General features: G+C 38.6%; 1 protein-coding gene across 1 annotated transcript; it reads right to left on the bottom strand.

Moving 5' to 3' along the window:
• Positions 1 to 367: 367 nt before the first annotated feature.
• On the bottom strand, positions 368 to 11,743 carry LOC120717993 (T-complex protein 11-like protein 1). Its single transcript, XM_040006293.1, has 10 exons — positions 10,725 to 11,743; positions 9,992 to 10,082; positions 9,737 to 9,866; positions 9,510 to 9,630; positions 8,144 to 8,364; positions 7,264 to 7,400; positions 5,299 to 5,480; positions 4,784 to 4,965; positions 2,915 to 3,087; positions 368 to 1,869 (listed from the first exon to the last, which is right to left on the bottom strand). Exons 2-10 carry the CDS (start codon positions 10,068 to 10,070, stop codon positions 1,637 to 1,639), a joined length of 1,458 nt encoding a protein of 485 aa, XP_039862227.1. The 5' UTR covers positions 10,071 to 10,082; positions 10,725 to 11,743; the 3' UTR covers positions 368 to 1,636.
• Between the last annotated feature and the right edge of the window lie 148 nt (positions 11,744 to 11,891).

Genomic DNA, 11,891 nt, shown 5'->3' with positions numbered 1-11,891 from the left:
GCTCAGACTCGGATGCTTTCTCTATCAGCTTCTCTCTCTTGTTTGCTCACTCTCGCTGGTCCTCACTCTTGTTATGCTCAGTGTAACACTTGTTAAAAAGCTTTTATTGCATTACTACAGTAACATACAGTAACATGTTGTCAACTCCATGTGGTATTATTTCATCTCATGTTTCTGTTATTGGCTTTACCCCACGCATGCATAAAAGGTGTGCTCACAGTGACAGCAGGTAAAGGAGAAGTTCAATTGAATTTCATTTATATAGCGCCAAATCACAGCAGTAGTAGCCTCGAGGCACTTTGAGAAGTGTCACTGTAAATTATGCAGTGGTCACTCGCAGAGCTAAAATAAGACTAATTTGAATAAATTAGACGGATAACATTTTATTTATGAAAAGTATGTTTGAAAGTATAATAAGTCTTTTCTTAAAAAACAAATACAAGTTACCAGGTATCGTATCATCACAATTGGGTGCATCACTAAGGTAGCGACCAATGAAATCACCAACTGTCTGCTTCTGCATTTATAATTATTATTTATTGTATGAGCGGGGGAAAAAACTGTATAGTTGTGACCAAATCTGTTTTTGTACCAAGCTTGTGGATTAAACATGAGAGTCAATGGAGACACAAGTGGTCACTAAAGGAACTGCAGTTTTTCCTCACTTGTACACTGTCTGACTTTGACTGCTTCCAGAATTGGTCCCTGCTGGCCATTATAAAGAATCTAGGTTTAAGCCGTTTATGCACCGGCTTTACTTTATAGACCCCAGGGCTATGTGTCCATCTTTTTTATACAGTTTGTTAATGGGTTACAAAAATAGTGCCAGAAGCAAATAAAAGGGCACAAATTGGTTTCTGAATACTTCCTTTGCTTGTTGGCAGTCAGCTATAGCACAGTCACTCCAAACATTTGAAAAGTTAGCGTGTACATACATTTAAAACAGGACTCTTGTAAGCTTCACTACAATAACATGTAATGGGGGAAAAATACTAAAAACTGTATTAGTATTTTTTAAAAAGAAAAAAAAAAATACAGATTTTAAAATAAGACCTCTTTAGGATTTAACTTATCCCATTGTATGTGCATCCTGTAACAGTTTTTTTCTGAAATATTGCTTAAAATGTAACAAGGTGAACGATAATTTCTTTCAAGCTCACGTGTTTTCATGTCTTTGAATGGCTGGTGGAAAAAATATATCACTTTGGTATTTGTTTAGTAGCACATACCCGCTCCAATGTCAACGACTGAAAGAAACACAAGTATATTTTTGATTCAAGAAGAAAAAAATAATAATAATAAAAATATTGAAAAGGTGCATGCTGTCTTTGGTAAGTTACTCATAAACATTTTTCAACATGAAGAGCTACATATTAAAGCTTAAGTATTATTTACAGACTCATCATATGTTCTTTGGTGCTCTGATTTCTAAAACCATTCACATTCAGTGTCTTAAAATGGCTAAATATAATAATTATAGCTTTCACCTGGGTCAGAATTACTAAAATTTCTTTCACGTGTTTGTTTTTTTCAAGGCAGTAAATATGTATAAGGCAACACAGGATTTTGGTTCTGTGCCTTTGTTTCTTTAAATTGCCTAAGGATGTAGCTACAAACTGAAAGGGTCAGCCTCAGTTTAGCGCGAGTCCTCCCCAGCCTCGGCCCCTACTGGCTGGAACAGCAGTTTCCTGAGGATGGGCGCATAGAAGGGACCAAAGACTGTTTGGTTGAAGTGGACGATTCGCCCAAAGGCCGTCCCCAGCTCAACTAGCTCAGCACTCAGCAGCCCGAGGGGAGCAGGCAGCTCTGGACTCCTTTTAGCAGGGCCGCCCCGCAGCGTGTCCTGGAGGAAACCCTGTACCCTTTCTCCTGTTTGATGGAGAGAAGGAGGGAGAGAAGTCAGCTCTGCAGCAGCACACATCCAAGTTTAAACAGAGATTATCTAAACTCAGCAGCATTAAAGTGCAGGAACATGTACTTATCTATCTTAATGAAAATATTTTTCCAGGACCGCTTTTTTTTTTAACCACTCTGTTTGGCCAAGTTATCCTAAATTTTAATGAAGTAAGAACTTAACCAAAAACCTGATGCCTTCTCAATGTCTTTGAGGACACACTGGACATCATGCCAACATATGCCAAGTTTTCAGCTAATAGCTCTTTGGAATCATCTTGTTGTTTATAGATTCAACTGAAGACATGGGAACATGCTGCTAATAACAGTGTGACAAACACTGGTTTGTCCCTTAAGTGCTTATTTGAATGACTCATAAGTCAGGTTCAAGTGGTTTAACAAACAAAAAATATTCCTGTGAAAATGGTCAGGTACAAGGAGTGGGCTGAAAATGAGTGGAAAAAGCAGCCAATAGTCAAAGCACACGTTCAAAAGACCTTCAGAAAGCGTGGAGAACCATTGCTCAAGACCTCTACAATAAAGTCTGGCTTTTTGGAAGCAATATATAAAGAAATACAGAGTAGATGCTCATCTGTATTATAAATATTATAATCTTATAATATATAAAATGCAAGATAATATTGCTTTTTAAAAAGAAGGAAAAAACACATGTAAATACTCTGTAGTTTTTATAATAAATACTTTGAGGATTTATTTTTCAAGGAACATGATCTGCTTCTACATCCTGATATCACCATGGTCTTTCTTGTGACATTTTACACAAATAAAAAAGATCAAATTAACTTATTAGTTTAATCTGTCCATTGAAAATTGTGATTCTCCAAACATGAGTTTTTGCTACGTAAAATATACTTCTTTTAAAAATGTTTTTCCAGTAGTCTATAATGGCCATTTTTTCCACTCACACCTTACAAAACGTAAACAGCTGACATTATATAGTAATACACACTGATGTAAGTCCAATATGTGGATATATTTCATTTCCCCCATCCTGTCTTACCTATAAGCACGCAGACTGGGTTGTTGTGTTTCCACAGCTCAGATATTTGTCCCTTCAGCAGATCCTGGCTCTCCTGCGGCAGGGCTGCTCCTCCCTGAGTAGCCAGCGCTTCAGACATCTGCTGCAATACTATCTCCCCAATCCCCAACAAGGCCCCCTTCAGGTCAGCTTCCCTGTAGCACCAGAAACCGGCATCAGACCAACCATCAGCATTCTTCATCAGACATATATTGTCTCACAGGCCTACGCATCTATGTACAGGAACTGATGGAAGTAATAAAGGAGTTCTCCAAGAGCAGGATTTTGATTAAAGTTCCTCTCCTGCCCATTGATTAAACTCCTACAAACTCATCTTTGTTTTTCACAATTACACATTTGTGTCCATGAGTGCACTCCTTAAAATGGCTTCTATATAATTCTACACCCTTGCCTCTTTTTAGTAGATGCGTATTTATGAAAATGCAAATTAATGTCATCTTCTGTCTCCTCTCACCTCTTCTGCTGCTTGCCTGCTGCTGAGGCATATCTGCTTTGCTCTGACAGTTAACACTGAAAGACTACTTTCTGCTATGCAATGATAAAACTAACGTAGGAGTAATTGAGCCACAGATGTTTGACATGGAAATAGATTTTGAAGAGCAAATGCCAGATTGTCTGGAACTCAATTTTTCAGAACAGCTTCTACAATGTTATAAATTTTAAAGTGGAACTATTATATATATATTATATTATATTATAAAATTATATTATCTATAATTTTAAAGTTGGGGAAGGTCAAAATATTCCTTACTCCACTTCTACTACTTCTACTGTCTCAAACAAACAGTGTTAGCTCCTCTAACTCTAAGACCACGCTCCCTTTTAAGCCAACTTTCTTCTGACTGGCTGTCGCTGTCAAACAGACGGTTTGAACAGCAGGTAGGTGGGGCTTCTGTGCTCACAGGCTGCGCTGTGACCATATTAAGGATACCTGCTCTTGTTGACAAAATTTAGAGCCAGAGTTTTAAAAAAAACAACAAACAAACAAACCAATGTCTGGCAAAATTGGAGAACTTGCCAAATATCAAACATTGTTTGTATTTTTTCAAGAAAACATCACAAAATGATTCAAACATTTTTTCAAATCTATGAAATTGATTTGAGGTGATCTTCAGCCATGGCGGAGATATGCAGTCTAGGACTGCTCTATTTTGAAACTCTGGTCATGTTTAATATTAGCATCCACCATGGTAACAGTATATGCATAAAAGACAGTCAGGTAAAACAGATCCAGTTCATAGAGTTCATAGATGATCTGAACATTCAGGCTTGATTATAGCTGATAATTCCTCACAAATGTTAGATAAACCTCGTACCCCTAAACAGCTCTAACAAGTTAGCCTCATCTCGCATGCTGATTGGTTCAGTTTTTGAAGTTTGTCAACTATGAACCCAGGCCAAGTTTGAGATATTCATTGTTACAACACACCAAAGCAAAAATGTTCAACCATGGCAATGGCTTCTAATTTTGCTCAGGATTTCTCTTCTGGCGTTTAAATAATGATCGCATGAACATATTACGGAGGGTTAAAAAACAGCCGAGGTCTTTAAATACTGCCACATTGTAACCAAGGCGATTAAGGCAGAAACAGCCTGTGCTGCCTTTTATTGCAGCTCGGACCAGAGTGCAAGCAGACCTCGAACATTACAAGCTGCTGTTCCACATTTATCCGCTAATCATGACACGCCCTCTCTTGAACAGAAAGAATGAGGTTAGCTGGATCTGTTCTGACAAGCTAGTTGCCTCATGTCACCTCCATTGGTTTCTTTCTCATACAATACCTGTTCCCTGTGACAGCCAGTACATGCATCACCACATCCTCCTCTTACCTTGTGTGACTGCCCTCCAGCAGGGCAGTGATGGACTGCCTGAGTTTACCTACAAACCCCTGCAGGGAGAAAACGACGCGGCCGCACTGAGCGTTAGTCAAGAGCAGCACCGACGCCTCCAGGACCAACATCTGGAGCCGCTGACCAAGAGCATCCAGGCGGGCCCGATCCATCAGGATGGTCTGTGCGTGGAAGGCAGATTGGGGTCACAAGGGGGCAATGTTTTCAGCATAAATATGAAATCAATACCTCAATAAAGAGTCTAATGGTTATAACCCTAAATAAGATTGCGAAGCCACAGGTAATTGATGAATTTCCAGGGGTCATAGAGTATATAAATGCAAACTGTCATGATTCATCAATTATATTAATGCAGCGTCTAAAATCAGTTCACATGCTTTTAACCAGTGAGGAGGAATGGGTAGGCAAACTGAACATTCCCTCATAATCAATAAAATATCACCGGGTCCGATGAAAAGCATGGGCGTGATGTAATTTTTCAGACGGCAGCTGACCTCAGGATATTTCTGGTCCTGTGGGTCCCAGTGGAGAAGACGTATGTAGGCCCGGTTGAGGACAGCGGTGGGGCTGAAAGGACCGCGGCTGTCAGGACCGGGAGAATCAGACTGCGCCTCACACGGCGACACCACCTCAGACGCTGCTGCCTGAAGCCAAGCAGTGGTATTGTCCAAAGAATCTGAAGAGAAGTGACAAATTATAAAATCATTAAGAATATACTAAAAAACTGAAACTACACAGATGAGACCGACTAAGTGAATCATGGATTTTAGTGGCTACTGAGCGAGACAGAGCCATAGACTGTTCATTAAAGATGGATGTAGCCATGGTTATGTCACTGTGGTTTGTCAAGCCTCGAGCTGAGCATTTTCACCATCCCCATTTTAGACTTTGTGATGATTGAGGCGGAGATCGACTGAGAAACTGAGCAATAACTCCATGCAACTTAAAGCATCCCCTGCTTTATCATCAATTTTTAAACTAATGAGACCATCATTTAAAAAAATAAACATGCTCTATTCAGTAGAAACTAGAAACTCATGTAGGGATTAGCTGTGAATTCATACTTGAGTTATTTTGCTAAAACTGCGTTTACCTTGTATGTGTTTGCACTTATTATTTACATATTTAAATATGCACCTTTAAAGCACAATAATTTCTTAAATTTACCTCTGTGGTTTTCCCCACACCTACCTTGGTCTAAGACTGTGGTGCTCTGTTAAAAAGTCAATCATCTCCATCCCACTTTGTCTTTTTATGAAGAGTAATCTATCAGCATATATTGACCTTTTATGTTACATTTGCAATTAACCTGGGACTATAGCCTTGGAGTTAAGTCTGTGGAACTGGTGTCGGATGTGGTGGAGGAGCTGGACCCAGTAAAAGGTGGTTTCTGGTTAGAGACGGCTGGTGAAAACCTGATTGCTGTGATGACTCTAGAACAGGGGTGTCCAACTCCAGGCCTCAGGGACCAGTGTCCTGCAGGTTTTAGATGTGTCCTTGTTCCAACACAGCTGATTTAAATGGCTAAATTACCTCCTTGACATGTCTTGAAGTTCTCCAGTTCTTTTGCTGCTCTTAAAAAGGACCCGTCTCGTCTTCTCCTTTTCCTCGACATGTCACTCGATGACACTTGGAGTACGCTCCAGCCATCCCAACAAAGGCTTCACATGGGATTGCACCAGGTGTCTCTCCCAGGTGATAAAACTCTTTTGCTTAACTCATGATCTTGCTTACTATTTAGACTTTTCAGTATTTAAACTACTCACCAGAGTAGTGAGAAAAAATTGTTTGGCCAAAATCTCCCACTGCAGGTAAATTTTTTTAATCCTGAAAATCAAACCACGGGGAGTTACATGATTCTAATTCCCATTTTGACCACTTGGGGTCAATATCCTATACGGCTGTACCTGATTATTTGTCTAGTGACTCCATAAGCATGCTGTCTACTCTGGAGTTTATTAGATGAAACAATTACATTAAAAAACAACCCAAAACAAAACAACTAAGTGTGGATGTGAGACTGTGTGGTTCTCTTTGTCAGCCTTTTGTAAAGGCCGACTCTGACCATATGACAGCTGGGATAGGCTGCAACTCCCCCCATGACCCTAAGTTGGATGAGCGATTAACAAAATAAATGGATGGATGCTAACATGGCTTTTTCAGCACCAGTGACTGTCACGCTGCCAGTTACTCTGATTAGCCAGCGCTACAGAAGCACAGTACATGAGCCAAAAACTCAGTTCAGGGATTGGCTGTCCCACTCCTTACCCAATATATGAGAAGCAGAAAAATGGCAGGATGGTACTTTAGAGAGACGAGGGTCAAAAGAGGTTTAATTGAAAACTGAAATATCTAGCGACCATAAATGTAGCACTCACAAAGTCACCTTTATCATCTATCACTCGTTGCACCAGTGAAGTTGAAGATTGAAGAGTGCTGGAAATGAAATCCCTTCTCACCTGGCTGCTTGTCCAGGATCTGCTGGAATTTCGCCTGCTCGTACTGTATGGCCTGCTGCATGAGATGAGGCCTCAGGCTTTGAATGGTGAAGTTAACCATGTCGGTCTTCATGAGACCCAAGACGCGGAAGATCTCCCTGGGAGGAATAATGTTTGAGTAAAACCTTTTTTGACATTCTTGGAAATAAGGTAACCTCAACCACTAGAGGGCAGAATTTTAATAGGCGTTTGGAGATGTTTTAAACAGTGGATACTTTAGCTCTACATGCATTTCCTCAAGAAATAGCAGGTCATCACTAGAGCAATGGACTTGCCCAGTTAAATAAAGGTTACACAACTCACAGCATCATCATGTGGCGCAAAGTGGTATTACATGATAGTACAGCTTGGCCAAAGTTCAATTTTAGTTAATATCTCTTCAGCACAATATATAGATGCTTTGGATATAAATTAATAGATTTGCATCTTTATATTGTTTAAATAGATTTAGTTAATTCTGGTGGGATTTATACTATTTTTAAAACAAGAATTTACAAGCACTTTTAAATATTTGCACATACTGAAGATTATTTTTAGTTCTAATTGGACATTATGAGAGGTATTACTGCAGAACGGAGCATCCAAACTGACTCACACCAACTGAAAAAAAGTTTGGATTTATCTTATATTGGTACTGCATTACTAAGCAGAAAACTGATCAGTGAATGTATATTAATTCAGTTTTACGTTACATTTCCTGGTAATAATGTGGTCTGCAAGTGATGTCATTACAGGAATACAGCTTGCTGCATGCTGGATTTTAAACAGGGCCACAGCCTGCCACTGATTCCATGTCAGACACAAGTTTATTCGGTGCAGGTGTTGTTAACCTGCTTCTTACCTCAGGAGCTCCACAGGTTCCTTGAGATCCCGCAGTGCTCTGACTTCTGGGTCGCGCACCGGAGCACATAAAGATGCCATGGTGTTGATAACGAATTCCGCCAGTCGGTGGAGGTCCAGAGCCCCGTGGTCGACCTCCTGCCTGATCAGATCCATATCCAGCACCTCGTCAAGCTGAGACCTCAGTCTGACGTGAGCAGGCAAGAGCAGGGACTGAAGCATCTAATGTGAAGAAAAGTGTCTGTTTTCACTAACATGTTATGTTTTGTTTGGAAATATTCAGTTTATCCAGTTCTTTTAATATAATACACTGCAAACACTCACTTGGAACTGTTTTTTAAGTCTATTTAATAAAGATTTAGCTACTACCAAGTTTACAATCCCTGGGCAGATAAACACAATCTTAAACAAGCTATAAAATACAAGCACACATCTAAGATAAAAGTAGAGTAGAATATGGGTTTGATTAAAGGTGACATGGCCAGTTTCTTTCTGTTTTTTTAATTTCTTCTCCTTTTTTTTGGAATCAAAAGAGAAGATATGAAAATCTACATATGTGCTCAAGGGATCTTATTCCATTTCTTATTTAAATTTACAGGAAATAGAAGATTGTGCAAAGACAGAGCTTCTCTAAGTAAATGTACACTCTCAAAGCAGCCAAACCTGAACCTGTCATCTGTTTTAAATAAAGCTGTGCAAACCTTGTGGAGGCGCAGTAGTGTGACTATATTAAAGATAAACATCTGGGTATATATATGTTGGGGTTCCCAGAAGCTACAAATACACTTTACAGTGACCTAATGTTTCATCTCAAAATATGCAATGTTGTTTTTTCAGTATGATCAAAGAAATGAGCTGGATAATCACTTCCCTCGTACTGTATATTTTCAATCACCAACATTTTCATTCAATGTAAGGCACAAAGATTTCATCAATTTTGAAATTCTGAAACAAGCAGCTGTTCAGCTTCTTTCTTGTGTGAAAAGGACTGGGACATCTGCCCACAATAGGATTTCTACACATCAAAGTGATGTACAAACTCAAATAAACTCAAAGGACTGCCACACAGTTGCCAAACCCAATCTGTTGTAATATCATTGTGACGTGTATTTCTCTGATTTTTCTGTTTTATGTCACTTTAAAAATGACTGAATTGTTACAAAAAAAAAACCCTAAAAGATCTAAAATGTAAGATTTTTTTTGTCTTCACATTTCTTTTAAACCTGAATATTTTTGACAGCATCATAACAAATACATTGTGAATTAAAGTAATGCTTTATTGATCAGATAGCGCTAATTTCTCCTTTTGTAAGGTTGGTGATCATGTTTGTGCTTTCCTTTTGACCCTTACAATGCCAGATACTCACAGTTTTGACTTCCTGCAGCAGAAGGACAGCGTGGCTGTAGTTTGGAGGATCGCTGTTCAGCTGCTCCTGAAGACTGTCCCAAAAGGCCAGGTGAACGATTTCTGTCACTCTACCCTCCAGGCTGCAGACAAGCAGTTTAAAAGAACAGCTCAAGGGTAAAAACACTCATTAATATAGGAACTAAGAATAACCAAGGTCACTGTAGATGTGGTTAAGTGTTTTCTTGCCTGTCTGTAGAAGGATTTCGGGGTTTGAAGCAGAAGTCTCTGTTCACCACTATCTCATGTGCAAGACTCAGGTTGGAAACACAATTTTCCAGCTCCATTAGACTGGATAATGAGGCAGTGGGTGGGCTCCCTGACACCACAGACAGGACACACACACCCACAGATAATTAAAACTGCCACGGTGGTAATATTTCAATTACTAATGGCCCCTGAATGTGCCTGAAAACAATAACTGCTGTAATAACTGCCACGTACCTGTTGGAGAGTCAAGTTTTTCCAGACAGGGAAGGTCAGCAGGGGAATCATCAGTGGCCCCCTCTCTCTGATTTGGCATTTCAGAAGAAGTCTAGACATTTAAATCACTCGTTAACGTGGTACAAATAGTCACTTTTGTCAGGTTTTAACTACGCCTCCACTCAAAATGGTCATGGTTGAGACTGTTCGTCAATTGATTAACAATCAAGCAACAGTTTTAGTCATATTTTAATGAGAAACAGCACAGCTACAGTTTCAAAGATTTGCCCCCTGGTTTGGGGACTAGTGATCAAAAAGAACATAAAGTGTGACTACTTCTAGGAAATTATAAGGGGTTTTCATCTTTTTCTATAAATGTACAATAGTCCTGTATCTATATTCAACTCTATCTATATAAACACACATTTTTCTATATTTATATATACACACATACATATGTACACACACACACACTATAGCAACTATTGATATAAATATGTTTATTGATATAAACATAAATATTTAGGTTAAACATTATTTATTAGGGGAAAAAAAAGAAAACTAATGAAGTTGGGTACAAGGGTAAAATTGGGTACACCTACACTCCACACACAGAAAATGTACTATTACATGTGTACATTAAAGTATTAACAAAAAATTACATAAAATAAAACGAGTAAAAACGTATTTATTAAAGTCAAAAATAAGACTACACAGAAATGAAAATATGACACCTTTCTAAAGGCGAACTTACCTGTTGCTGTTATTTAAAGAATATAGTATAGGTTTTAGAGGTGAGTAGTATGTTAGAAACGTTACAGTGTTTCTTTCCGCAGTTTAAAAACCTCCAGTTCAAAACGTCGTTTCAAACTTGGACTAAACCATTTTCACTAATAAGGGGGGGATGGTTAAACAATGATAGACGCCCTTCCTGTTTCACAGCAACATCTATCCTGTATGCGTGGCTGTGTTCACACAGACAATTGCAGCTATAAACATAATAAACCATTGAACTAAATTATTTTCTACCTTGAAAAAGACAAGACATTAAAAATGCCGCTACTTCTTTTGGTTTCGTCCGTTCTCAAATCAAAACAGTGGGCGTGTCTGTGCTGCAGTTTTCTGTACTGTAAGCTGCTCGTCTCTGCGTCTGAAACAAAACTCGAGCTACCTGTTTCTTCATTATAGTTCGGTGGAAACAAAAAGGAAACCGCCCGTCAGCCATTGTACGAAACGTTATGAAAGCTCAACACCTGGAAATATCTTTGTTCCAATTTCGAGAAAGAGCAAGTACACAGCTAGGGACCTGAACCGTCAACCAGTGCGTTATACCGAACTACTCAAATACTGCACCAGTACTTTTAAAAGGCCTGTTCTAGAATTACTAGAATTTTTTTGTGTATGTTCTGTTTACTTTATGCTTTATAAACCAGACGATCCATAATTTTTTTTTTTTATATTGTGTGTGTGTTCAGGTTCCAGGTTTGTTACATACTGGATTTTATATTTATTTTATATGATATTCAATTTCCTCACCTCCCTCATCAAGTAGGCCTAATAGAATGGACACAAATAGAGCTAAAAAGCTAATTTGCTTTTGCGTGTCTTCTCAAGCTCATGTTTTCTATATCATATCCCAATAATAATAACGCCATCATTTCAGATGGTGTTCTGTTTGTTAATCGTTTTTGGATTTCATTTGTGATCAGTCTGTAGATTAGCATATTTCTTTAAATACTTAATGTAGACAGGGAGACTGAACATGTATCAAAAGAAGAAATATGTGCCTTTAAAAAAATGCTTTGGTGCCCGGTTATATTTAGATCTTTGGTGTTTAATTGAAGAAATCTCTAAATATATTGCCAAATCTGCCCATTTTCAAAACCATTTTCCATCTTTAATTTAAAAAAAACTGACAATA

Source organism: Simochromis diagramma, unplaced genomic scaffold, assembly GCF_900408965.1.
Source record: "Simochromis diagramma unplaced genomic scaffold, fSimDia1.1 OVJJ01000320.1, whole genome shotgun sequence".
Classification (NCBI taxonomy): domain Eukaryota; kingdom Metazoa; phylum Chordata; class Actinopteri; order Cichliformes; family Cichlidae; genus Simochromis; species Simochromis diagramma.
Note: the sequence above shows the minus strand (reverse complement) of the source record. Positions and strands in the feature narration are given on the sequence as shown.